Source organism: Sebastes fasciatus, chromosome 14 (assembly GCF_043250625.1).
Source record: "Sebastes fasciatus isolate fSebFas1 chromosome 14, fSebFas1.pri, whole genome shotgun sequence".
NCBI lineage: Eukaryota > Metazoa > Chordata > Actinopteri > Perciformes > Sebastidae > Sebastes > Sebastes fasciatus.
In genome coordinates this window covers 7,949,663-7,977,472 of record NC_133808.1, presented here as the reverse complement: position 1 = coordinate 7,977,472, position 27,810 = coordinate 7,949,663, and the positions used below count along the sequence as shown (strand labels likewise).

The 27,810-nt window shown below is 40.6% G+C and overlaps 3 protein-coding genes across 26 annotated transcripts in view; 2 read left to right on the top strand and 1 right to left on the bottom strand.

The window, feature by feature from the left end:
• lrrfip1a (leucine rich repeat (in FLII) interacting protein 1a) overlaps window positions 1–17,282 on the top strand; it is a 55,799-nt gene extending 38,517 nt beyond the window's left edge. For 4 of the 23 annotated variants that reach the window (XM_074658443.1, XM_074658444.1, XM_074658446.1 and 1 more), the window contains 10 exons: window positions 467–604; window positions 1,070–1,096; window positions 1,765–1,890; window positions 2,629–2,700; window positions 4,372–4,542; window positions 4,847–4,939; window positions 5,180–5,272; window positions 5,468–5,560; window positions 5,823–5,967; window positions 7,279–11,767. In XM_074658443.1, the coding sequence (XP_074514544.1) occupies window positions 467–604; window positions 1,070–1,096; window positions 1,765–1,890; window positions 2,629–2,700; window positions 4,372–4,542; window positions 4,847–4,939; window positions 5,180–5,272; window positions 5,468–5,560; window positions 5,823–5,967; window positions 7,279–10,523 (4,203 nt within the window). In that variant the 3' untranslated portion in view covers window positions 10,524–11,767. Of the gene's footprint in view, window positions 1–466; window positions 605–1,069; window positions 1,097–1,764; window positions 1,891–2,628; window positions 2,701–4,371; window positions 4,543–4,846; window positions 4,940–5,179; window positions 5,273–5,467; window positions 5,561–5,822; window positions 5,968–7,278; window positions 11,768–11,795; window positions 12,989–13,471; window positions 13,522–14,943; window positions 15,065–15,164; window positions 15,245–15,342; window positions 15,448–16,080 lie in introns of those variants that run through there. The other 19 variants (XM_074658454.1, XM_074658455.1, XM_074658458.1 and 16 more) reach the window with 15 other exon arrangements.
• Window positions 17,283–18,956: 1,674 nt separating this feature from the next.
• tyw5 (tRNA-yW synthesizing protein 5) lies at window positions 18,957–24,036 on the bottom strand. Of its 2 annotated transcripts, none has more exons than XM_074658466.1 (9): window positions 23,918–24,036; window positions 23,597–23,706; window positions 21,662–21,811; window positions 21,513–21,582; window positions 21,383–21,427; window positions 20,455–20,592; window positions 20,008–20,095; window positions 19,715–19,831; window positions 18,957–19,298 (listed from the first exon to the last, which is right to left on the bottom strand). In XM_074658466.1, the coding sequence occupies exons 2-9, from the start codon at window positions 23,635–23,637 to the stop codon at window positions 18,988–18,990; spliced, it is 960 nt and encodes a 319-aa protein (XP_074514567.1). In that variant the 5' UTR covers window positions 23,638–23,706; window positions 23,918–24,036; the 3' UTR covers window positions 18,957–18,987. The 2 variants fall into 2 exon arrangements, with proteins under 2 accessions (XP_074514567.1, XP_074514566.1); XM_074658465.1 differs by having other exon boundaries at window positions 21,662–21,816; window positions 23,918–24,034.
• maip1 (matrix AAA peptidase interacting protein 1) lies at window positions 23,927–27,639 on the top strand. Its single transcript, XM_074658467.1, has 5 exons — window positions 23,927–24,278; window positions 24,447–24,518; window positions 25,659–25,785; window positions 26,503–26,653; window positions 26,766–27,639. Exons 1-5 carry the CDS (start codon window positions 23,967–23,969, stop codon window positions 26,842–26,844), a joined length of 741 nt encoding a protein of 246 aa, XP_074514568.1. The 5' UTR covers window positions 23,927–23,966; the 3' UTR covers window positions 26,845–27,639.
• The last annotated feature ends 171 nt before the right edge of the window (window positions 27,640–27,810 follow it).

The following is a 27,810-nucleotide window of genomic DNA, read 5'->3' as shown; positions in this document are numbered from 1 at the left end:
AAAATATTCTTTTTTAGATTTAGATGTTATTGATTGATCGGTCACCGGCTGAAGAAATCAAAATACATAAATCTTGAACTAAATCTTGTATTTTGTACTTCTGTATTCTAAGTTACTACTGTACAGTGAATGTATTATTGACAAGGAATCACCATGACTGAGAAACATTATTCATTCTTTTTAGGGACAGCATATAATAATATATAATGGCTTATAATGAGAAAGATATTCTCCATAAAAAAAGAGGAAGAACCTGAGGTAACAGAATTAGATTTACGAGTAAAGTTGAATGACTTTTGGTCTTTTTGAGCACTAAGGATGATTTGTGAATACTTCTTTACCGTCTCAACTTCTCCATGTGCTTTTCTCAACATGAATTCCTACCTGGTGGGTGTTTCCTAGTGTTGACCTGCCCTGTTTTTTGGCTTCTTTGTTGTTCTGTTTCACCCCCTGGTGGCCGATGTAGGACAACTGTGGCTCTGTTGCCAGTTTTTTGAGGAGTGCTGCCAGTAGCAGCGGCCTCCCCCGGGACCTGGACGATGTTACTATTCCTGACTTTTCTGATGTGAGTCGCTTTGCGCCCGCAGGACGCCGCGGCTGTGATGTGAGCTGAGTTTTTTTTGCCACCCGTCCTTCCGTTTTTGTGCACTTTACCTTACAAGGGCTGCACGCGGTGTTTGTGTCAGAGGTTAATTTGTGTTTTAACTGTGGAGACTACCAGAGGACTGTTTTTGTGTGTGTGGTAGGAAGTGAAAACCGAAGGTGGCCTGTTGTTTGAAGTGTTTTTTAACACGTGATCTGTTGTTGAATGGAATACTGTGTCACACTCACTCATTTTTGACCTGTTGTGTTTTGGTGGTTTTAATTTCTGAAGGAGTTTTGACGCCTCCCGTACTAACTTTTCTCAATATGTTCATGAGTAAAAAGCCGATTGGAATCCTTGCTGAGCAGCCTGTAGTGAGGATTTTGGGACTTCCTTCCTTCCTTCCTCCCTCAGTTCGTCCTCTCGGCCCTGTGGCCTCCACATCACCCTCTGTTTGATCTGACTATATTTTATTTGTCCCAACAGGTGGAGGACAGAGATTATCTTGAGAAGGTGAGTGGATCACATCACTAAATGCTGTGTATTTAGTTACTCAACATGCATAAAGTGACATCAGTTAATGAAGAATAATGAGTGGGGGTGTTGTACTTTATACTTTGTGTGCTAGTATACAGAATCCCTGAGAGGCAAGTGAGAAAAAAATAAACTGGTGATCAATTTTCTAAGTCTGATGTAAGTTGTTTTCTCTCCTGTGTTTATGACTTAAGAACAGGTTGAGAAAAGGTGTTTTGCTTTTTAAGTTCCTTAAATTTATTGTATCTGTAAAATTGGGGAGAAAAAAACGTTTTGGCAAGTGAAAACTTTTTTTTTTATTACAAGTATTTGTTGTTGTAATGCTCATTTTGTCCACAAGAGGCTAAAGTGTACCACTACCCCATGTTCTAAATAGGACTAAAAGCATTAATGTTTTCTTCCAAGTGAGTTTTAATTTACATATCTTGCTAACACACAATATATGTCCCTTGTGTTTAGAATTCATGGAGAAATTTAAACTCACCCGGAAGAAAACTTCTTTTTTTTCACCTGTTGTTAAGTCGTAAACACGGGAGAAAATGGATCACCAGATTTCTTCTTTTTTTTTTTCCTCACTTGCCTCTCGGGGCTTCCGTACTAAAAAGTACTAAAAAATATTTTTGAAAAGTAATTTTCTTCTTCCTCAGGGATCTCGAGCAGCTTCTGCCTTAACAGCAGCAACCCTCACCTCCATAGGCGGGAGTTCCTCGCGGAGAGGAAGTGGCGAGACGGCTATAACTGTAGATGCAGAGACGTCCATACGAGAAATCAAGGTAATGCTGAAGAGACGTAGCTTCCTACGGACAGAGAGGACATTTCCTTGTGGATCGTGGTTTTTGTTAGGTATCACACAGGGTTATTGGATCATAACATCACCATGAGAACAATAATTTATGTATACAGTCACTCAGAAAATAGGAAGTTGGGCCATATGATGCTTACAACGTAAATGGCATATATTGAATGTGTGTATTATATGGAAAATGGACTTAAACATTGAACGTAGTTGCAAATAATTGTCATATAATTAAGACTGCAGTTTCAAGAATTATTTGTTAATTCATTAATTGACCAAAATTGATTATCTTTTCACCCCTAATTATTGCCCCATTGAGAATTTACAACATTTTGAATTATTGACCCATTTCGATTACAGAAGAGTTTCTGCTGTATTATGTCAGAGCAGATATGATGACAAATTCAGGGTAGAAGAGGCAGAGTAATCTCCACCCAGATATACTTCATAAAACAACAAGTTGGGAGAGGGCACGAGTCTCCTCCACTCTAGAAAAAAAACTATCTTACTCTTGTACTCTGGGAAGTTCTATATGTAAAAGGAGTAAATGTAACAGACAGGTCTGTGCTGTCATGCTATTTTCATTCTTTCTGCAAACACTTGCGTTGCTGTTCTCATTGCCCCGTCGCCAAACTTTCTGCATCGTCACCTTTTCTGATGTCTGCTTTCACCCTGTGCTTCTCTGCTCACTGCTGCTGGCTGCACTCTTCACCAGGAGATTCATGAACTGAAGGATCAGATTCAAGATGTGGAAACCAAGTACATGCAGAACCTAAAAGAAGTCAAGGTATAAGCCTGAGAGAGACCCTCAGAATTCCCACCTCTAAACTCAGTATGAACTAATAGGTTTGGTGTCTCTAACTTCCTCTGGTGATTTTAGACGGTGGGTCGGATATGCAGTAATATGTGTAACTAATTCACTGTTATATTACCCAAAAAGGGCACAGTGGATTTATGGGATTCTATGGGAAAAAAAGAAGACTTTTGAAACTGAAATAATTAAATGGAATATTTTAGGAGCAATACTGGTGCTCCAGACTCAACACAAATATCGACACACTAGAACACCGTAGTATAACTGCAGCCCTTTTGTGAAGCTCAAATGGCGTGCCTGTATAAGGCATCGTTTCTCATTGATTTTTCCATGGGCAGATGTTTTCTAACTTGTGTTCAAACTTGCTAACTGTTGATCTAACTGGCAAAGTTGCATCTGCATGTTGTACGCCTTTCTTCATCTCTGTCTGTGTGTGTTGACCTGTTCTTCTTAAAGGTGCTAAATACGGGATTGGGAGGATATCTATTGCTTCTCAACGGCTCTCAACATGGAACTGCCAAAATAAAAAATGAATAAATAAATTACTCGATAAATAAATATGCCATTAAATGTACCAAAAATAATATTGAAAATGATTGCAGTCAATAATTCATTGATAAAATGTGACATAAATTGATATTTCTGTTTTAATTTATGTCACGTTTTATCAATGAATTAATGACTGCATTAAAATGTGACGTAAATTAAAAAGGAAATATCAATTTATGTCACAATTTATCAAGGTGACATAAATTGATATTTCTGTTTTAATTTGCTTCTTTATTTACCTTTGTATTAATTCCCTTATTTATTTACTCTTCTGTTTAATTTTCCCTTTTATTTATTTATTTGTATTCATTTTCAAATTTATTTACTTATTTTTGCTTTTATTTTGTATTCATTTTATATTTATTTTTAAATGTATGCATTTTTGTATTTATGCATTTATTTATTTATGCATGATTTCCCCTTTGCATTTCACCCCTTATTTATATCCCTAAACTTATTTATTTCTGTGTTGAAAAAATAAATATATATAAATGAATTAATAAATATATAAATAATAAATGCAAAAAATAAATAGATAAAAGTGAAAATTAAACGGAAGAGTAAATAAATAAAGGAATTAATACAAAGATAAATAAATAAAAAAGCAAATGAAAACAGAAATAGCAATTTATGTCACCTTTTATCAATTAATTAATGGCTACATTTATTTTTTTATATTTTTGCTACATTTAATGTCAATCATTTATTAATCGAGTCATTTATTATTTTTTTTAATTATTTTTTATCTTGGCAGGTTCTGTCCTCAATACTCGGCCAGCCCGGCTACGTCAACAAAGCGATGAGAAGCATAGCAAATAGTTGTTTGCTGCTATATTAATGATCTGGATATCGAATTTAGCACCTTTTTAAATTCCCACTTATCGTGGTTTAAAGTTGTGTGATACAGATGAGTATACTGACCTCCACATACTTTCTTGCATTGTTGGGATTCTCTGCCAGCTGTTACTCCAAACATATAGCTTGTCCATCCTATTTGATAGAGGAAAGTATGACTCTGCAGTTTTGTTTGTGGATGTGTTCGGTCTGAGCCAGCACCTGTTATATTCTTCTTTTCTCTGTATGTCATGACACCAGGATGCATTAGTAGAAGTGGATGAGAAGTATCGCAAGGCCATGGTGTCCAACGCCCAGCTGGATAACGAGAAAAACAACCTGATGTACCAGGTGGACACGCTCAAGGACTCGCTCATGGAGCTGGAGGAACTGCTGTCTGAGTCGCGCCGGGGACATGACGACAAAGTCAAGGTACAGCAGGCAGACAGTGATAGTCATTGAAACAAATATGTGGCTGTGGTCTATAATATTATCAATTTTAAGAATAGTGTCATAAAAACACACTATCTATTAAGGACATACGATATTATGTGCAGTATATCTACCAAATGAGGACTGTAACGTGTCCCAGCTCTCAGAATGACAACTGACATCACACTTAACAGCGATGGAAGTAGCTTTCCTGTAATGTTGTTGGTGGGGTCTGTATGAGATAGATGTTCATAATGAAAACGAAGGGGTTATTGGTTGACAAGCTGTCTCTTGTTCCTCACAGGAATTCGAGCGAGAGAAGCATGCCCACACTGTGCTTCAGTTCCAGTTCAGTGAAATGAAGGAGACGCTAAAGCAAAGCGAAGAGCTGCTGAATGTGAGTATTTGTCCCCCAGTGTGAACGTGTGTCACGTAGACTGGGAGTGGAGAGATGGAGACAGATATTAAGAAAGGAAAGCAGCTGCCTTTTAGTCAGTTTGTCACTTAGAAAGGCTGCATGTTGGGGTACATTTCACAGCTTTCTTTTTGTTCACACTACATATGCATGCACTGTTTCTTTCTCTTTTTGCTTTCTCTCTCAACATCTCAAACTTGATTTCCTCTTCCTGCCGTTTAGGACATCCGTCAGCTGCGACTCAAACAGGAAGGTTTTGTTAGAGAAATAACTGACCTGCAGGAGACGGTGGAGTGGAAGGATAAAAAGATTGGGGTACGGCCTATGAGCCCTGTTGCAGCAGTTTTGTGTTTTATTAACTTCATCACGTTCAGCATTTACTTTTTGCCGACATTAATTCGGTATCTCCTTTGCATGAAACTGAATGCCATCTTTCACTTCTTTTCACCCCTTGTACACTTTTCTCATCACTTTCTTTCGTAATCTGCCACCTGGGGGGGCTCTGCTCAGGCCTTAGAGCGACAGAAAGAATACACAGATCCAATCCGAGTTGAGCGAGATGAGCTCAGAGAAGAGGTGGTGAAGCTGAAAGACATTCTGAAGGTACTCAGTCAGTGTGTGAATGCTTATTTCAGCTGCAAGTGTGATGATACCGTTTTGAATATCGTTGTCATGGTTCCTAAAGCTTAACAAGTAAAACCAGATTCTGGTTTATTGAAGGTAGAAAGTAATTACAAGTGCAGATGTATTCTAGGTTTACTTTGTTGTTTTCAAACTCAGTTTTCAAACCAAATATACAGCATTGCAACTTATTTTCAAGGTATGTAATCTATGGAGCTAATGTTTCACTTTTAATTTTGTCTAGAAACATGGAATAGTATTGGGACCTGATCTAAACATCAACGGAGAGGTTGGTGAGACAGACGCTGACGGGACCTCCAGTGCAGACCCTGCCTCCCAACCGGCTCAGGATGCCAAGACCTCCCCAGCGGAGGGGAACAGCATGCTAGGTAAAACACAGAGGAATAAACACTTCTCACTGCATGGCTTGGCATAAAACTGTCTGAAGACTTTCATTCCAAAATGCTTCAGAGTAGTGATGGAACAGAAAATTCAGCAATGAAAATATCAAAATGGATACGGTGTACTGAGCTTACACATGTAATTATTTTTTTCACAATTGATATCTGAATTTCCGAATGGTTAATGTCTAATTTTGGAGTGAACTCTTCAGTTTCCAGTGTTGTGCTCCTGGAATGTCAAAAGATACTTTAACTCTGATTTGCAGTAAACTAAAAGGATAAGTCTGGTGATATTCTATATTTTTCTTGAGACTGAAAGTTCATTTTTGAGCTTAGAAACAGACAATTGGTGCCTTCAAAAATGAAACTCGTGAGCTCGTATTTATCACATATCACACACACACGTAAATACTCATTAATCTGCAGCTGAAAATAGTCCCCAACAAATGCACTATTGACTCCTGTTTGAGTAATGTTTACCAAAAACTATAGTGACCAGCTGCTTTTAGGAAATTACTGAGCCTTTTGAAAACAAAATTATGTATTTGCGACCAGTTTTTAAAAATGTACGTCTGTAGAAGGAACCAATGTGCTTGTGCTACTGATGGGTTAGGAAAGTCGGAAAGTAGTGAGAGACAGACTAAAGCATTATTTACTTATTTTCAGTCTTTCATGGAATTTGTTGACAAGAATAATATAGAGAAACCCAGCCTTATCCTTTTTAAGCGACATCTATCCGACCTCCTGCTTTTCTCCGCAACACCTCACTTTGTCTTTGCTATTGGCTTTGTTTTGGCTTTTAATTAATTTCATTCATCTCTTGCACCCTCTTCATCATTTCAGCTAATACATATTAGTTCTGAATCACAACTAACTCTGTTAATGCAAGTGGTGTAGGTGAGTAAATGCTGACTGGTCTCCACAGGGTTGATGGTACAAAGCATTTTAGAGTTATTTTTAGAAGCAAATAGTATGTGTAAGGAACATTATTGTATATGCACTGTAATGTAACTTTGTGTCGCCGGCTTCAGACTTCTTTTCTTGTTGCACTGACGTGCTGGGGATCAAGAACTTCATTTCGGTGTTCCTCCTGCCTTTCTTCTTCTTGTTCTCCTTGTGCTTCTGTTGGTCAACTTGGCTCTGTTCTTCTCTTCTTGGCCACTGAATCAATCGGGTGTTCTGCCTTAAATTGACTTCTGCTGATGCACTTCCTCTCCAAGATTACAGTTTTGAAAATCATGTCTTAAGTCAACATTTTTTTTGTCCCTCGATCACCGTGTACTCTTCATGATCTCTCAGGCCACACAGAGGAGACTCAGTTGAGAAGTAGCAGAGAGGAAGAGGTGGATCCAGAGCAGCATCAAGAAATGTTTGAGGATGCCAAAGAGAATCACTCAAGCTTTGATACACTCTGTAATGTTGCTGTTGTGTCCACACTGGAAACATCTAGTGAAGCAGCAGAAGAACAGCCAACAGAAGAACAACTGATATGCTTAGAAGAAGACAAGAAGACCGCCATAGAAGAAGACAATGCTGAAGAAAATGGCCTTAGCAAGGACTTAAATGTTGATATTAATGACCAATCATTCACAGAGGTCAAAGATCTAATCGTTTGCAGCCCTGGGCTTCAAGGGATTGTAAAAAGTCCTGAGGAAAACGTTCCAGAAACAGATACGCCTACAGGGGGAGATTTAGGGGAGAAAAGTAACCCAGATTTAGGGAAGACAGAAACCAAAAGCGGTAGTGTTGACACACATAGTGATGACATTAGAGAGTCATGTAACAACCTTTCTGAAGAGCAAGAAAACAAACAGGAAGATGTTGAGAAAAGTAATTTGAGAAATACAGAATCATGTCATCAGCAAAAAGTTGCCCAAGATGTTAGGAAAGAAAGTTTACCTGATGAGTCCATCCCAGCTGTATCAAACACTGAACCTCAACAAGAGCCTGAGAACACTGAAGAGGCGGAGAACGACGAGGCAGAGGAAATATCCAGTAATCCTCAGCCTCAGGGCGCTGCTGCTTCAGGGAAAAGGAAGAAAAGGAAGAGGAGAGGCAAAAAGAAAGGAGGAACGCAAGAGGATAAGAACCAACAAAAAGATGGAACAGATATAAAAAAGGGCAAAACAGAAATGGACATTGGATCTGCTGCAAGAGATAATGTGCCAACGACAGAACCTGAAATTGATGGTTCTGTCACTGAAACCCTCAACGAGTCAAGCGTGGATCAAGTTAAGAATGAGCAAGACAGGCAAGAAACTGTGGAGGTAGATGGAGTAGAAGCAGTGGAACCCACTGAAACCGTTTCTCCCAATGACACTCTCAAAGAATCAAGAATGGATCATGTTACAGATGAGCACAACAAGGAACAAACTTTGGAAATGGAGAAAGTAGAAGCAGCAGAAGCCGTGGCAACTACTGAAACCTTTTCTCACATTGAAACTCCCAAAGAAGAAAGGGTGGATGATGTTATGGATGAACAGAATAAGGAACAAAGTTTGGAAGATAAATCAGTAGAAGCAGTAGAGGCAGTGGCACCTGCTCATGTTGAAACTCTCAAGGAAGAAAGGGTGGATAATGTTACGGATGAACAGAATAAGGAACAAAGTTTGGAAAATAAATCAGTAGAGGCAGTGGCACCCGCACATGTTGAAACTCTCAAGGAAGAAAGGGTGGATGATGTTATGGATGAACAGAATAAGGAACAAAGTTTGGAAGATAAATCAGTAGAAGCAGTAGAGGCAGTAGCACCCGCTCATGTTGAAACTCTCAAGGAATCCAGAACAGATCCCAGAAAGGATGAGCATGATGAGGAACGAGCTTTGGAAACCGAGAAAGTAGAAGAAGTGGGATCTATAACCAGTCCTGTCCCAGAGACCAACCTCACTACTTCTGATCTTATTGACAACTCCAAAGGTGTCGAGAGCACTGATGGTCTTGACAAAGAGTGTTCTTCCAGTGTAGATAACTCTAAAAGTGAAACAGACATCTCAGCTGATGACAATGTCATCCATGAGTCAGAAATTATTGATGGTGCAGAGGAGGAAGTTAGATCTATTGATGAGCTGGCATCTGAATGCACAGCTAATAACCCCGAAAACACCTTTGAAACAAGCGGTAAGGAAAACACTGAAGCTGAATCACATGTTCCAAGCAGTGGTGACATTGCCGCTGATAAATCTGAATCCACAAGCAATTCTGAGAGTAAATATAACACGTCTGTGTCCATGTCTTCTACTGATGGCTTCCACGACGCTCTCGAGAGCTTGTCTGGCTCAGAGCTGTCTGCACCCGTGAACAAGGTTTCCGATAGAGGTCCAGAGGAATCAACTGAGACAGTCAAAGATGACGAGGAGCCAGGAGCAGAGACTGAACAAGAATCCTTTTCTCCCAGTCCTGACGGGGATGATTCAGAGCTAAAAGCAGACGGAGCAGAAAAGGAGGAGCTGAATGGAGACTTGAAGGAACCAGAAGGTTTAGTCGAGCCAGACAGCTCACATGACCAAAATAGTGACAGTCTTGTAAGCGCATCATTAACAAAAATCGCTGATGCATTTGCCTCTGTAAAGAGTCTGTTTGGGACTGTAGTGCAGGCCGAACAACTGGATGATGTAGAAAGCCAGGCATTACAGTGCGAGGATCAGATTGATGAACCAAATGCTGAAGCATCCTCTGAATCAGAAGAGATCAATACCATTGACACAATTAATACACCAGACTCTCCAAAAGAAGCAACTGAAATTGGGTCCTCGGTTGAGCAGGACCACAGTACTGAAGAATCAGCCGTCACAGAAGATCCAGAACATAAAAACAGTCAAAATGATCAGCAAAGCGAAACACAGCAACTGCCTGAACCCAGCAAAGACAAGTCTGATGATGATTCATCTCAACCCACCCTGCAGGAGAGCGATGAGGATGAGGATGACATTGACGAAGGACGGTCTTTTGACTTTGATGACATGGATATTGAGGTGGCTGTGGCGATGAGTCTCCCTAAAACTCCAAAACAGGAAGAAGTGGATGAGGGAGTTGGTGTCATGTCAGATGAAAGCAACGACGGTAGTTCGTCAAATGAAAATAGACGAGACGAGCCAGTTGAAAGCATTGGCGAGAAGTGTACGGTTGATGGGGGTAACCAGGTAGATACACAAGATACTACGCCTAGAGACAACAAAGACTCTTTGGCTGATGAGGACGCCACGTCTGAAAAAGGGGAACATTTGGAAAATGTGTGTGAAAAGCAGGAAAACGTGCCTGAGGAAGAGGTCCGTGTAGCAGATGAGTCCAGGCCCATTATAGATGAGGGAAAGGTTTCGAATGTTGGAGAGTTGGGTGTTGTGGAGGACATTAACCAGGCGATGTCTCCACCAGTAGAGATAGGATCAGATGCCATTAAGCATGAGTTGCAGGGAGAAGATTTAGATCTACCAAAGAGTGCAGAGCAAGGGGCCAGCAATAAAGAGGCACAGCAGACAGGGAAAGATGTGAAGAGGAACGGCAAGAAAGGCAAAGGCAAGGGCAAAGAGGAGTGTAAGATGTCTTAGCTTGTAGATGGTATATAGTAGGGCTGTCAAAATTAGCCAAGAATGACGTTTGAATATTAGTTCTAAAAAAATCTAAAACTATTCGAATATCTATTTTTGTGCTATGTCCATGACACCATGTCCTAACTGGTTGCGAGTGATGCAGCTGCGCGTCGTTTTGAGCTGAACTTTTGTCAGAAGCCCTGTTTTTATTTATTCCTGTCGCAATGGACGAGGAACGGCTGATTCGTGAAGTTGAAAATGAGGAGTTATCTATATGATACCTCCTCATTTCACTATAAGAACCTTAATAAGGTGGCAGCTGACTGGAGGGAGATCGCCTGAAAGTGTCCTACTTGCTGTTGGCTATATTGTATGTTATTTCCATTAAATATAACAATTAGGGCTGTCAATGGATTCAAATATTTAATTATTATGATTAATCGCAAATGAATCACAAGTTTATCTGTTCAAAATGTACCTTAAAGGGAGATTTGTCAAGTAGTTAATACTCTTATCAACATGGGAGTTGACAAATAGGCTGCTTTATGCAAATGTATATATATATTTGTTATTAGAAATCAATTAACAACACAAAACAATGACAAATATTGTCCAGAAACCCTCACAGGTACTGCATTTAGCATAAAAAAATATGCTCAAATCATAACATGGCAAACTGCAGCCCAACAGGCAACAACAGCTGTCAGTGTGTCAGTGTGCTGACCTGACTATGACTTGCCCCAAACTGCATGTGATTATCATAAAGTGGGCATGTCTGTAAAGGGGAGACTTGTGGGTACCTTTAGAACCCATTTTCATTCACATATCTTGAGGTCAGAGGTCAAGGGACCCCAAAATGGCCATGTCAGTTTTTACTCGCCAGAGTTTGGAGCGTTATTTAACCTACTTTGCAACAATCTAGTATGACACGGTTGGTACCAATGTATTCCTTAGGTTTTTTAGTTTCATATCATATCAGTATCGTATAGTTAATGCGTTAAAGCCATTAGTGGCGTTAATACGAATTTGCGTTAATACGTTATTGTCACGTTAACTTTGACTGCCCTAAAAAAACACATAGGTTTGATCTATTCGAATATCTATTTTTGTGCATTATGTCCGTCACACCCCGTCCTAACTGGCTGCGAGTGATGCAGGTGCGCGGCGCATCGTTTTGAGCTGAACATTTGTCCGAAGCCCTGTTTCTATTTATTTCCTTTTCGCAACGGACGACGAACGGCTGATTCGTGAACTTGAAAATGAGGAGTTATCTATGCGATACCTCATAAGGTGGCAGCTGGCTGGAGGGAGATCGCCTGAAAGTGTCCTACTTGCTGCTGGCTATATTGTATGTCATTTCCACTAAATATCACAATATTAAACATGTGTTTTCTGTTTAAAAAGTACGAACGTCAGAAGATAGCCAGTACTACTCACCTATCTTTTAAGTAGTTATTTCTCCAGTCTGATTTCGTCGAGTGCACAGCTGATAGGTACGTGGTTTGTTTACATCACGTAACGCTTGCTGTTAGGACACGGTGTCTCTCTCTCTGCGGCCAAGTTCTCTGCCTTCATTACGGTTGTTGTTGAGTTATTCCTCGTTCAGCTTGATCTAATGTTACATTTCATTTTCAGTTAATGAAAGCGAGGTTGTGTGAGTCCTGTCAGTGCGCGCGGAGCAGGCAGCCGCAGTGTCTTTTTTTTTACTATTCAAAAATATACTCAAATTTAGAATAGTCGTTGACAGCCCTAGTTTATAGTATAGATATATATCATTATATATCATTTGATCTGCCTCTACTAGTCTTTGCTTTGCTGTTTACAAAGTGGTAAAATAAATCTGTGCAGCACTTTGAATCTTTCCCAAATGAATATTGATGTAAGTTTATATATTCTTTTAATGAAATCCATGTAAACAGTCTAAAGGTCCAAACATCCGTTTTCATTGAGGTCATATGTGCAAAAAGAAAAGAGTTTGTGGAGAGATAAGACTGTAAACTGTTTTTTAACAGTACATTTTACTATTGGACTATACTGCACTTGCCATTTCAGGTAACATTATTTTGTTATTGATGCACATTTATGATGCTGCTGCTTGTTTGATATGTCATGAATAATATTGCTCTGCACCTGTATCGCACAACTTTTTCTCATGCTACAATTCCAGGAACTCTTTGATCCATTCATTCCATAAGTGCACAATAAAAAACGCAGCTGTTAATTAGTAACTCTCACTAGCGAACTAGCTTTTACATGTTGTAGCTGTAATGTTGACGGTTAAAATGGAAAGTGCTTGGAGACCCTGTCCTGTTCTCAGGGATTAATACAACAGTTGTTTGACTTAAACAAAGCCGTTTCCATCTACAAGAACGGGAAATGTATGATAAATGTATGTTTGCATTTTGTTGCACTAAATGGAGAAGATGAATGTGTTACGTCCACGCTGAAATGCCAATAAATACCCTGCTGTTACCAATTTGAAATGTTGTTGTAAATGCATGTTTGTAATGAAACCCCTTGAGTTGACAGGATGAAAAGCGATTTGTCCGCTCCGGGCAAGAAATGTTACTAGCATTTTTTTCAGTCAGCGCATTTACACTTATCATTGTGTGGTCATGTAGTGAGAATGTAAACCTGCCAGCTGTGTGCTCTTGCGTTGACCCTCTTCTCCACAGTTTGTGCATGCTAACATTCCCCCTCACACTCCGCTCCATCACTCCCCCATGGATGCCTGCTCTGTTGCATGCATCAACCAACCTCCCACCCTGACCCAGCCCACCCTCCCCCATCCCACCATCTCCTTGGCTCCTCCCACCCCTGGTATGTTAACTTTTATTTTTTTAAAAGATGGAGTTGTGATTATTGTTGTTGAATTGGTGTTGTATTATTGCTTTGTGATTGCATGGCGTTGCATTTGAATGAATGAATATGTGAGACTCAGATGTCAAACGTGTTTTATCTTGTAGAGATTCGCCTGAGGAAACTGGTGGATGAGCGAGAAAAGATGATAGAGCAGGTGGGTCCATGATTCATCCGTCATCTGAAACGGCCTGTTGATAATATTATAACTGTAGTAACTGTAACTGTAGTCTCAGTTAGAATTAATATCTGAAGCAAAATAGCAGTCAAAGGAGAGCTCACATACACCAAGAAGAAATTCTACCTCTAACAGACAGACTACAGTACATTACAGTCACAGCAGACTGTTGCAAGGCCATTTATTTTCAATTTCTATCATGTTTATCCCATTACTATTAACATTGAGTATAATACATGTTTGCTGCACGAATGTTTAGTTTGAAAGCTGCAATTGTCTCAATTAAAGGTAGGGTCGATAATCTTGAGAAATCAGTAAGGTTACGTTCTAAAACACAAATTAACACACAACTAACTCCGCAAAACTCCACATAACCCGGCGGGAAGGTGCTGAGTTGCCGGATTTTGAATGAATGTAGACTTCTTGTCTGCTAGCTGTGGCTCAGCGCTGCTCTCGTCAAACTACAGACACACACCGATCATAGCTGCACTCACAGCCCGGAGAGGAGCAGGGGATCACTGAAACACAAACACATACACATAACACAACCCGCAGCTGCTTTGTATCTGGAGACTTGTGCCTCGGTATCAGAAGCCGAGGTGCGTGACACAGCGCTGTTATTGGCTGAGGGTTACACCCCCATGTGGGGCCCAAAGGCTGTTTGCAGACACCCGGAAGCGTCCTGAGTAAATCAAAATAAGAAGAACAGAGAAAATCCAGGCAGAGGGCTGTAGGGTCTCTACAGAAACAGCCACCACCACACACTTCTAGTGGGGCGTAGTGATGTTTTTTCTATCAGTCTATACATTGTTTTTTAGTTCATTCTTGCATATTATACCTTTTTAAAAGCACATCAATGAGCCACACTGTTGCACTGGGTGACATGTTCCTTCATTACCATGAACACACACATTGTATTTATTTTGACTCAGTCCCACACACACTGTCTGCTGTCCCAAATACTTACTAGAGCACCAAATGTGTATTAATCCGCAGCTGAAAATAGTCCCCAACAAATGCATTATTTCCTCTTGTTTGAGTAATGTTTACGAACAACCACAGCGACTCGCTGTTTTATGTAATGACCGAGCCTTTAAAAAGATAAAACTATACATTTGTGAGATGTTCATAAATATGTATGTCTTCAGTAGGAACCAATGTGCTTGGGGTCGGGAACTCACAGTATCAAGAGACGACATTTTCATTGGATTTTCCCTTAAACTCATTTTAAAAGACAATTGCAGTATCTTCTATCATGACAATACGTTATATCGTTTCAGTGACCTACAGAAATTGACACGGTGGCCAACATTACACTGTAAAATGAATAGAAAATGAGTTATATGTTGCTCATGGAGACTTGTCATTCATCAGCTTGTGTGTTAATGGCTCCATTTACAGGTAAAGAAACTAAAGTCCCAGTTGGACCAGAAGACACAGAGGAACGGCACTGACAACAGTTCAAGCCCGGATGGTGAAATTCTTGAAAATGGCAACGATCCAAACGTAATAGAACTGCAGAGTGAGTAAACACAATGCACGAAAACAGACCAGTAATTGCAGTTTGCTACTGTATCGTCTCCTACAACTCAACAATATATGCTTTTGCTAAACCTTCCCAGGAGATTCAAGCAGGCAAATAAGTGACTTCAAGTTCAAACTTGTGAAGGCAGAGCAAGAAGTCACCGCTTTGGAACAAAATGTGAGCTGAGAAGAATTATGAATTCATAGCATACCTAAAAATATGAATATTCTTATCTGAGAAGTCTAATCTGTTTTTTTTTGTTTTACTGTTTCCAGGTGATCAGACTTGAGGGTCAGGTGACACGCTACAAGTCTTCAGCAGAGAACGCCGAGAAAGTGGAGGATGAGCTGAAGGCAGAGAAGCGGAAACTACAGAGAGAGGTAGAGCGTTGTTTTCTTAAGCTGGGGACACACCAACCCGACATCGGAGAACTAGCAGCGACGAAGGCCGCCGGTTACGTCGCTCATGTTTTGGCCAAAAGGTTGCACCCGAACACATCGCAAAGACTACAGCTGGCAGCCAACTAGCACGGACGTTCTGCGCCTACGTGAGATTAAATAACTCTCCGCACCAGCAGGCGGTGGTAGTCTGTATTTGTCATTCAAAACGGGAAACCGGAAGACCGAGATATACAAGCCGTTGTTATGATACGTACATGAAACAAATTAAATTATCCGTGTGAGATGGAGATGAAAAATGAGAAGAGCCTTTTGTGTTTTTCCTCTTGACTTTACTCGTTGGCTTGTTTTCATCACTTCCATTTCTGTTCTTGTGCACTGATTCGTTTAAGCTGAACAGCCAATCAGAGCGATTTCTCTAGACTAGAACCGACGGTGCGGGACAAACCGAAAATACTACGCCGACAGACGCTCACCGACGGCCCCAAATTGTCCGACGGCCGACCGTCGGTTTGGTGTGTCAGGGCCTTTACACTGTAAAAAATGACATGCTAGCCCATTTACCAGGCTCTGTTTTAATTGCAATATATTCTCTTTCCCTATTTGACTCAATAGTTGCGTTCAGCACTGGACAAGGTCGATGAACTCGAGTCGAACAACAGCCACCTATCTAAAAGACTGGACAAGATAAAGACCAGTCGTGGCATGGCACAGACTCCATAGAAACGCCGCCCCCCCCCCCCACACACACATATCAACTCCCCTTTCTCACTGGCTCATCTCTTGAATGAGAGTCATCCTGTGTTTTGGGTTTCTCTTCACCTGCCTGATAGCAACCTTAAGAAAAAGAACAAAAAAAAAAAATCTTAGTCATCATATCCACAGAATAGAGAACCCCAACAAGCAATGTGCCATTTCTTTGTCTGTTTTCTGTCTGATGAGAAATCTTCGTAGCGTTATTGCACACACGCAGAAAAGTATATGAAGTCGTGGAGCGGATGTTTGTGTGCCTCGTGACTTTGGTTGAAACCTCTGCACTGCTCTGCTAAAGGGGGGGGAACGGGGCCACGTGAAGAGTCCCGGGACGGAACTGTAGCGAGAGACAAAATGCTGTACTGCCCTCTTTTCTGCTGCCTCTCATCAAGATTGAAGATTGTTACTTGTCTTGTTCACATGGAGGACAGAGAACTTCAAGAAAAGACAGATGACAGTGCTCTGAACAGTACCCGACGGTGTCCATGGCCCAAGACTGTCAGCCGTCGTTGCAGAGAAGACATGAGTGTTTTGTGTGTGTCGTGAATGAAAGAGCAACATTGAAGTGTATTTTCCTCCTTTGCATCCGAAGCCAAACTGATTTTAAAGATGTAAAATGTTTGGGTGTGTTTGTCACAGACAGAAAGGATTGCTCAGTTTTTTACGGAGCAACCACCAACACATTATAATTATCACATTCAACAAGTCACCAGCTTTCAATTGTAGTTCCTTTACGTAGCCAGCAGCCCGATTGCAGGTTATTGAATATTGAACAGCTTTAACTCACAGCGTGTAACCGCCCTTCTGCTAAGATCCAGTCACATCTTCCAGCTTCTCTCTCTGCTTCATATAGTCAGTCACTGGTTGGCTCTTGTGCACACACTTCATTGCTGAGACTTACTGAAGAAAAATGTGACAACGGGGACTCAAAACGGTGTTAGCAGGAGATAGCGAACACACTGGGGAGACGCTGCTTCACTGTTTACAAAGCTTTAAAAATGTTTGTAAGGAAACATAAAGAAATGTAATCTTTGTGCAATAAAAGTTCAAACCATATTGGTATCTGATCATGTGCATTTTAGTCCTGGATTTTCTGAATCTTGTCTTTTTAACAATGTTGCCCCCATATCCCGTGTTTTTCTTCTGTTTGGGCTGTGTTTCCTTCATCAGGGACGTATCGGAGGCTAAGCTCGACAGTTCGTTCTTGACCTTTGAGACGGTAGTTTGGAAAGCTCTGGAACAAGCGAGTAAGTAGACCTTGAGCTGAGATTGTGTCGATATCGGAGGTCGTTTCTCATCGCTTTATACTAGGGATGCACCGATCTGACTTTTCCGATAGCGATACCTGGGCTTTGGGTATTGGTCGATACCGAGTACCGATCCGATACCAGTGTTTAATTAATAAGCTGTATGCCTCACTGTGTGGAAGTGACTGGGATCATTCTGTTATGTGTAAGACAACATCAGGCTGGACTTAAACATCGCTTTCTTAACTTTGTAAAACAAAATGTAGCAAATAAATACATAGATATACATTTACTGAATTCCTTCCATCCATCCATTATCTGTAACTGCTTATCCTATTCAGGGTTGCTGGGGGAGCCGACCCCAGCTGACATTGGGCGAAGGCGAGGTACACACTGGACAGGTAATTTACTGAATTCTTATTTTTTAATAAAATAATAAATCATACACCAGCAACTTGGTAAAAAAATGTACTTTAATTTTACGGTGCAGCTCCCGGATGACGGGACAAGCAGCCAGACATAAAAGTCCTATTTTTATGTCTCAATTTAAAATGAATTGAATTGTTTAACAGGAGAAATGATGAGACAAAAGTGTTTCATGTTGTAAGACAGTTTGCAATCCATGGGTAAAGGCATTCCCTGAGTTACAAACACTCTGCTACTGCCCCCTGCTGGCCTGGACAGGATCCAACACTGATCCACTTAAAATGAACAAACGGCCTCAAAATACAGTTCATTTGACGTAAAAAAAAATTAAATAAATACATGAACAACAATGTGACTACATTCTTTGTGAGTCACATTCTTCCAAAGACAAATAAATATAAGAAAAATATAAAGTTCCCTAAATATTAGTAGGCCTATAGTACAGCACTGCAATTATGAATCTAAAGCACCACACATTTATTATACAGCAACCCAAATATGCTTTCCAGGGCAGATCTGAGTCTCTGAGATTCCTGTCACATCAATTTAAAACAAATTAGACATACATTAGAATTTAAAGCTGCAGTAGGCAGAATGTTTTTGGCATCATTGGGCAGAAATTCAAAAATAACCTTTCAGCATATTGTAATGTGTATTGTAGTGTTCTGAGAGAAAACTAGACCATGTCCCCGGACTCCCCTAGCTGGCTACTGTTTCCCACTGGCTGGCTACTCCATATCCTTGTGGAAAGCTCTGATCAGGGGCTCAAAAAATAAAAGCAGGGTACAGAGAGAACAAGAAAATGAAAGGATCAGAGAGACAATGGCCAAATTTCTGGCCAACAAAAAGTGTACTGAAGCAAAAGAGAGGAGCGAGGCAGACTAGCAAATAAAACCAGCTGTAGTGGGCTCAGTTTTAAAGCTGGAGTAGGATACTGGTATCACATGAAACTAGATGACCGGGAGTCAGGGTGGATGAGGGCCCCAATTTGGAAAGTTTGTTCCCATAATTCCTAATGGCTGGCCTGCTACTGCCTAGCAGAAAGTCAACCGAACAAAGCAAAGCTGATGTTTTATTGGTTTATTTCTTGGGACACTCATCCGGGTTTGGTGAATTGACTGCTGGGTAATGTGCCGTCCTGTGTAGTTGTGCTCGACAGACTGTCACAGTACGTCCGCTTTTGGATGCGCTGTATCATTCGGCGCCCATAAAAGTCCCGATAGTCTGCTGGGAGCTCATCCAGAGTGTGCAGTGCTCTCTCCAGGGCCTGAAGGGCTCGAGTCGCAGCCACAGGGTCTTTGTTACCATACGGGTCCTTTCTGTCATAGCTGTCCGCCGGTAGATGGCGCCAGAACACATTCACACCCACGCCAAACTGCAGGGCCAGGGTGTTATGGAACCACAGGGCTGAGGAGAACAGGGACACTTGATTATGTACAGTAAAGGCTTTCATATATTCATATGAGATACTGTTTTATTTAGATTCCTTCGTGATATATTATAGATTATAAACATATATTATATATTATTAGCAAGAAAGTGTGGGGCGGCTGTGGCTCAGAGGTAGATCAGGTCGTCCACCAATCGGAAGGTCGGCGGTTTGATCCCCAGCTCCTCTGGTCACATGTCAAAGTGTCCTTGAGCAAGATACTTAACTCCAAATTGCTCCCTAAGCCTTTGCCATCGATGTCTGAATGAGTATTTAGATTAAATCCTGATCCTGACATCCTCTGCAATCAAGCGCTTTGAGTGGACGGAAGACTAGAAAAGCGCTACATAAGGATATATATATATATAGATTGCATGAGGACAGTTTGCCTTACCAGGGATAAAAAGTTGATCTCCAGGCTCCAGCACACACTCGTATCTCTTTGCCTTCACAAACTCAGGAAACCGATTCAGGTCTGGGGAGTCGATGTCCAGGACCTCTGATTTATCACCTGATGGGTTCAATTAAAATAAAAGAGTCATTATAACATTATACCAAGCTATTAAAAACACTCTCAAAAACATATTCATCCAATCAATATCAGAGTTTAATATGAAAGTGGACTAGGCTGATAGAGTATTTTTTGAGCATTCAAACAAACTGGAGTCTTTCCACTTAGCCACTTGCCTGACAGGTAGAGGTGCAATGCATCCTGGGGGCTGTAGAGAGCCACCCTCTTCCTCCCCGTCACCTGAGCCAGCAGGTTATCCATCACCTGAAGGAATGAACCCAAAGACCAGAAGAGGGAGAGCTTACTGAGGCTACTATCTTAGAAATTCAACTTGATTTCCTGTGAGAGATAAAGCATTAAATTAGCAGTTCTACAAATATATATATATATATTTGTAGAATATATATTGATATATATATATATATCAATCTATATATATATATATATACCACCTACACCTGTGCTGAAGGACAGCACATACAAAATGCATCTTCATAACACCATCCTCCACGATGGCCCTAAAGCTGCACCGCACACGTTATGAGGTCAGCGTCTCACTCAATGATGCAGACAGGTGACAGATAAAAAGACAACCTGAAAAAACTAACATGCAGACCACTCACATCGTAGTGCGTCCACAGCTGCAGACCACAGGAGCTGATGCGGAAGACGCTGGAGAAAAACTGATGAGGTTCAAAGAACTGCGGGATGTGAAAATCCTCCGCCAAGTCTGGGAACTGTTTGCTCAGATCAGCAGGTTCCTGCGACAGAGACATTTATTATTCCTGCTCAAGAGCTTCCACAGAGTCAGACTGAAGACATTTTTGCCATATAAATATTAGGGCTGTCAAAGTAAACGCGATAATAATGCATTAACGCAACTTGCGATTTCCAAAGCTAGAGTGAAGATAGTGGTATCATACGAAACTAGAAAACCTAAAGATGTAGTATGACATGGTTGGGTACCAATGACCAACCATGTCATACTAGCTTGTCATGAAGGACGTTAAATAACGCTCCAAACGTACACTACATGTTGGCGAGGAAAATCTGGCATGGCCGTTTCCAAAGCGGTCCCTTGACCTCTGACCTCAAGATATGTGAATGAAAATGGGTTCTATGGGTACCCACGAGTTTCCCCTTTACAGACATGCCCATTTTATGATAATCACATGCAGTTTGGGGCAAGTCATAGTCAAGTCAGCACACTGACACACTGACAGCTGTTGTTGCATGTTGGGTTTGCCATGTTATATGAGAACATTTTTTAATATGCTATTGTTTTGTGTTGTTAATTGATTTCCAATAATAAATATATATATACATTTGCATAAAGCAAGCATAGTTGTCCACTCCCATGTTGATAAATGTATTAAATACTTGATAAATCTCCCTTTAAGGTACATTTTGAACAGATAAAAAGATGTGCAATTAATCATAGACAATCATGCGATTAAATATTTTAATCGATTGACAGCCCAAATAAATACACATCAAATCTAAGGTACAAAATCTAACCTTCACCGATTTCACAACATTGAGTCTCTTTACCTTTCGTACGTCCTCTCCCAGCGATCGAAGATAATAGCTCTCATCCTAGAATAATACCAAGGAACGTGTCATTAAAACATATAACACACTGTAAAAAGCGTACACCATATCCTCATTTTATGATCCTTACCTCACACAGGAAGAAGTCAGAGTGTTTTTTTTCAGATGCCCTTTTCACAAATTCATTGAATGGCAGAGTCCTGTGAATAGAGAGGTGTAGCTGACAACTGCCCAGAAGGAGTATTGATCAGTGTGACTTGCGTGTGAGAGAGAGCTCACTTGTACACAAAGTTTTTGTGAAGGAAGTCCATCTGCGGCACAGTGGATACGTGAATCTTCACTTCCTTGTCTGCTCCTCTCTGTCCGAGATATTCAACCGTCCACTTTTCCAGGCACGGCCCGAGACACAAGCCTCTCAGCACGGCTGGTCTGCGCTGGAAAACAATCGGTATCATTTAGCTGTAGATGCACATCTGATGGCAAATAAAGGATCCATATCATACATAAAATTATACATAACTCCACCAATTATACACATGAAGACCATTTTAGTCATCATCGGGAGTACTAGTACTCAGGCTGCCATAACAGTTGTATAGAGTCTTCTGTGGCTCCGGAGGAGCTTTGTTATTTGTTGTTCATGTTACACGGTGGAGAGCAGCAGGCAGCAATATAATGATAATAATAATAATAATCTTTATTTACATAGCACCTTTTAAAACACAGTTTCAAAGTGCTTTACAATACATTTAAAACACACAAGGATGACGTAATGTACTAAAAGTCAGTAACTAAACACATAAAAACCCAAAGGGTAAAACAACTAAAATGTCATAAAATGACCTTGGAACCGCCAGGAATGATGCATACAACGATCTCAGAGTGCGGAATGGGATTTAGGGCAATAATAGATGTGATAAATAACTTGGGGCGAGGCCTCTCAGGGCTTTGTAAGTAATCAGTAATATTTTGAAATCAATTCTAAAAGCAACAGGTAGCCAATGTATGGAGAGCAGAGTTTTGGATGAGCTGGAGGCGGGAGAAGGATGCCAGAGAGAAAGGAATTACAGTAATCTAATCTACTAGTTATAAAGGTGTGGATAATGGTTTCCACATTTTTTTTCTTTGGAGAAAGAAATGGTCTAATCCATGTAATGTTTCTGAGATGATGAAGCAGGATTGAACTAATGATTTACCATGTTTGTCTAAACTGAGGTTTTGTTCAAAAATGACGCCAAGATTTCTGCAATGATATGAAGCAAATCTATATATATAGATGACTGACATTAACCTGATATTTTCAGGTGGAATTTCATTTCATTCTCAGTATGTAATATCATTTTCCACTTGTGCAATTTTGTTAATAGTCTGTTTATTGTCAATTCTGTATATACTGCTCCTATTTTTATACTTCCTTCTATTTAAATGGTTCATATTTTGTTACACTTTGTTTAGCTCTTTTTTTTTTTACTGTGTTAGCTGATGCATCTTGTTTTTGCACTATCCCCTTTGCTGCTGTACACTGCAGATTACCCCACTGCGGGACTAATAGAGGAATATCTTATTTTATCTCTTATCTTATAAATTGAGATTTGATTAAGGCTGCAGCTAATGATTATTGTCATTGATTGATTAATCTTTTTAACAATATTAACACTTTAGACTTTAAAAATAGTGAGAAAAAAAAATGCCCATCACAGTTTCTCAGAGCTAAAAGTACCATCTTGAAATTGTTATTTCTGTCTAAACAACAGTTTATAGTTATCCAAAACACAGAAAATTAGTGTTTATGATAAATAAATGACTGCAATGTTTAACTGATTTGAAGCTGCTTTATCTGCTGTCATCAACTAATGCTGCAGAGCCTTACTGTAAACATCCCCAGTAAATTAGACCTAATCTGAGACATCTCTAGGTGGAGGCTTCAGATAAGCCCAGTGGGTTTTTTGCCTCTTCCTGCACTGTATATTATTCATTTATTTTTTTGTTATGTTGTATAGGCTTAAATTGTGCAAAACAAAAAAACAATAAACAATTGCCTTTCATATATGCATACCACCAGGATCAGCAATAAAGTGCATTTTGAGGCAACTTTGAGAATGCCAGCTGCTAAACAGGTCTAAGGAGCAGCAGCAGTCTGCTACTGATGGATCCTGTATTCAACATGTTCCTGGTCTCATGCAGACCAACACTAGTCACCAGCATGTATCTCACCTCTGGATAAATCTCTCGCAGAAACACGTCCTGATCCACATCTGTAAATATCTCCACAGGAGCTTTCCCCTGCAGCTCCATCTCTCAGGATCTCTTCAGATGATCCCAGGCTGGTGGAGGTAAATAAAGAGAGTCACACTGTTAGTGTTCCCCCTAGAAACAAAAACATGACTAAGTAAAAGTCGACTGTAAAAAAAAAACAATATAACATATAAATTACAAAACAACGTGCTTGTGTGGTTAATTAAAAAAAAGCATTATAGTCTCTGTATTTTGTTGCATTACTGTCTGTATTTTTAATATTGGTTATTTGTTCGTCACCGGAAGTTAGAAGTAGACAGACAGCCAGGCTTCCGGAGAGAAGAGAAAGATGTCTCTGCCCGTGTTGAGAGGTTGTCACCGGTTCCCATCACCTCTCAGCTTCTCTCGTCTGTTTCTGAAGGAGCGTCTCATCCGGAACCGGTCCGGTACGACGCGGCTACCGTCTCCAGCAGCTGTTTCCGTGGCAGCAGCGGTCCCGGTCCGCCGGTACAGCTCCAAACAGACCCAGAACCAGCAGGTCGTGGTGGTCGGGATCCCGAACCCCTTCATCTGGGTCCGGACCAGGATCTACTACTTTCTGATCCGGGCTTACTTTGATAAAGAGTTCAGCATCGAGGAGTTCACGGAGGGAGCGAAGCAGGTATCTAACAACACCTGAGAAGAGATGAGAGCTGGATCAGTTACAACTCATCTGACTGCTATAAACAATCACTGCCCCCCCAATTAATATTGTGTTAATCATGTTGTTGTTGTTGTTGAGGTTGCGTTGTTGTTGTTGTTGTTGAGGTTGCTTTGTTGACTCTTGCAGGCCTTCTCCCACGTGTCCAGACTGTTGTCACAGTGTCAGTGGGAGGCTTTAGAAGGGCTCGTGGCTAAAGACGTGAGTATGGGAACCTGTTCCCCTGTATCTGTACATTTACATTCACTGGGTGTCTCAAGCTGATCCCCACTTCCCTTGTATACAATATGCATGGACTCATCTTTCTGACTGTACCGTTTTTGCAGTATACAACACGCAATAGCTAGTTAAATGTCACAAATAGAATACAATCCTAATATTTAATTTTTTGTTTGTCATATTTCCTCAACTGATCTCAACATGGCTGCTGAGTCATAAACTTTCTCATTTTACAGCTAAACAGTACACTATAAGATGTTTCTGAAAACATTTTACGTGAGAAATAGGCATTACAGTCAAGTTAAGCTTCATCAAGACCAAGGAGCTGGTGGTGGACTTCCGGCGGAGCAAGAAGAGGCCCCCAACTCCCATCACCATCCGAGGGGAGGAGGTGGAGATGGTGGACTCCTAGAAGTTTCTGGGAGTACACATAAACAATAAACTTGACTGGACCGACAACGCAGAGGCCCTGTACAGGAAGGGACAGAGCAAACTGTTCTTCCTGAGGAGGCTCAGGTCCTTCAACGTCTGCAATAGGCTGCTGCAGATGTTTTACCAGTCTGTAGTAGCCAGTGTACTCTTTTTTTGCTGTGGCATGTTTTGGGTGGGGGGAGGTGTAACACCAACACAAGGGATGCCAACAAGAGCAAGTAAAAAAATATATATATAAAAACATGATTCAAAGCAGTAAACACCCACAGCATAAATCCAACTGTCCTTCCTGCATTCAGTTTAAACTGTGTTGTTTTTAGCCTGGATTATGACTGTGACTTCTTCATATGTGTGTAATATTATCATACAATCACCGCACAGAGCTCTGATTGGTCAGTAGGAGGTGCTTTCATAGGAGTTGATCTCTTATCTGGGACATAACCTGCTCCGGAGCAGGTTAGTTGTTCAGCATAAGTTACCATGGCGATCTACCCCGGTAAGAAGTGATCCACCTTCGTAGGACGGAAAACCCAGAGTTAACCCTGAAGTTACCTCGCTAACGCCAAATCCTGCTTCGTAATACAGACCTCCGTACCTCTGTACCTGCACTTTGCTGCTTTGACACCTGAATTTCCCCCCGGGGATTAATAAAGGTTCATCTTATCTTATCTAATTTTCATGTCTTTGCAGTTGATTGGAAAGCTCGAGGAAAAGCTCAACCTGCTGCCATCGAGCTACAAGAAAGCTCTCTCTGCGGATCCTGATGAGATCATGTACATGACACCTGGAGACGTGGGAATCTACTATGATGATGATGGTCAGCATGAAGTGTTGTCCCTGACTTTTTTTTAAAAGGAAAAGGCTGGTGATATCTGTCCGATCCTTCTCATTGTCAGTAGCTCCCACGAAAAGATCAAAACCAACAATCAATGTATCCTACTAACAAGTATTGTCTGTGTATCACAGCCGGTAAATATCTTCTTCCTCCTTAGAGCTCCATTGTTGCCCAAATCAATCAATGAGTCACACTGTGTCACTGGGTGACATGCTCCTTCATTACCATTAACACACACACTGTATTTATTCTGACTCAATCCCACACACACTGTCCTGCTGCTGTAAATACTCACTAGAGCACCATGTGGATTAATCCACAGCTGAAAATAGTCCCAAAGAAATGCACAGTTTGCTACTGTTTTATTAACTTTTGTCAAAACATTAGAGTGCCCAGCTGTTTTGGAAAAGTACTGAGGCTTTTTCAGAGATTTAGTTTACTTCAGTAATACATTTTATTTGTATAGCCCAATATCACAAATTTACCTCAAGGGGCTTTACAACCTGTACATGCATACAATCCCCTTTATTCTAGATTCAGATTAGAATCAAAAAAGTCTTAAACGGGGAAAAAATGGAAGAGACCTCAGAAAGAGCAACAGAGGAAGGATCCCTCCTCCAGGACGATAGATGTGTGTAAAGAACAGACCAAGTGTGATTATTTGTGTGGTGTTAATCAGTGTCTGTACTATTTTTCCAGGGAGAAAGTTTGTCAGTATTCTGATGCGTTTCTGGTATCTGACAAGTGCACGTCTTCCCAACGACACCATGGAGGGGACCCGTGTCTTCCAGGTGGCCATAGGTGGAGAGGGAGAAGCAGAAACTAAGAGACTCCTAACTGCAAACTATGAGTGAGTATATCTTTCCTGTCAGGAGTGTAATGACACATGCATGTAAAGTATTAATAATCTTTGTGTGACTTAAGAGTATTCGTTCTGATCTTTTCTTTTTGGCTTCTGACAGATTCCAAAGGGAGTTTACTAAGGGGGTTCCTCCAGACTGGACTATTACGAGGATAGAGCACTCTAAGCTTTTGGATTAAGGTGGTTTTGATTTGAGGCAGTTGTGCCACTGGAAACTAATCAAAGACATGAAATTCCCCTCAGTATTTGCTTTCTTTGCATTGAGTAAAAGCAAAGAGCTCAAGATTATCCACAGAGGGAAAACATGATGAAACTCCTAAGTCAGAGGAAAGCACCTCAGGACAAACTTGAATTCATCCAATATTCACTGTAGAAAGGACACATGAGCCAAACCCATCTATTCTGATAGATACTGTCCAGAACTGTCTGCAGTATAAAAGTGTTTCTTGTGGTTTTCTTCACTATTACTGATTTCCCCCCCAAAAAACAGCGATCAGACTACAGTAGGTTTGTGAACTCCTGTTTTTTAAGGTTTTGTTCATTTAGGAATGTGGCCAGGTGAATCAAACATTATTTTCAACTAATGTATAGCCTTATTTTAACTATTATTACAACATCATCAGATGGGGTTTGCTGGACATGGGTGTGCCTTGCACCTGTTCTTGGAAACTGTCATGTTTTTTTTTTTATTTCTGGAAAGACTGGCTGTTGTCTGATACTGTATTTCCAGGTAAATAACTATGGAGGACGTATTTGGTATAACAATGTTTCAATTCAACGTGCCAGATTTGTTTCCACACAAAAAAATCAGTCTTTCTTTTTTTTCCACACAACCTGTTGCAGTCACCTGACTCTGAAGTACATGCCATATACAGTATGTACCATATGTGTATAGTACATGTGTTTGTAATTATTAAGGCAGCTTATGCAGCTGCACCAGACCCTTGATTGTTTTATTAAAGATTTAAGAAATGAAGAATGTGCCATTCATTTCCTGCAGTATTTTCTACACACATTGTTTTGTGTTTATGTATTTTTTTCTTTCTTATATATACCATGACACATGATTGCACAGACCATAGGACTTGTCTGCACAATCAATTATTATTTGGTGTTTGAAGGATTAAAGCTTCAGTACGCAACAA

Excerpts from the sequence above, each read along its gene's own strand:
- tyw5 (XM_074658465.1), bottom strand. The coding sequence starts at position 23,677 with ATGGAGCTGCAGGGGAAAGCTCCTGTGGAGATATTTACAGATGTGGAT. Across the intron at positions 20,593-21,382 it reads TGGGAGAGGACGTACGAAAG|GAACCTGCTGATCTGAGCAA; the intron begins GTAAAGAGACTC and ends TCTCTGTCGCAG. Across the intron at positions 19,299-19,714 it reads AGATCAACTTTTTATCCCTG|CCCTGTGGTTCCATAACACC; the intron begins GTAAGGCAAACT and ends TGTTCTCCTCAG.
- maip1 (XM_074658467.1), top strand. The coding sequence starts at position 23,967 with ATGTCTCTGCCCGTGTTGAGAGGTTGTCACCGGTTCCCATCACCTCTC. Across the intron at positions 25,786-26,502 it reads AATCTACTATGATGATGATG|GGAGAAAGTTTGTCAGTATT; the intron begins GTCAGCATGAAG and ends CTATTTTTCCAG. Across the intron at positions 26,654-26,765 it reads CTCCTAACTGCAAACTATGA|ATTCCAAAGGGAGTTTACTA; the intron begins GTGAGTATATCT and ends GGCTTCTGACAG.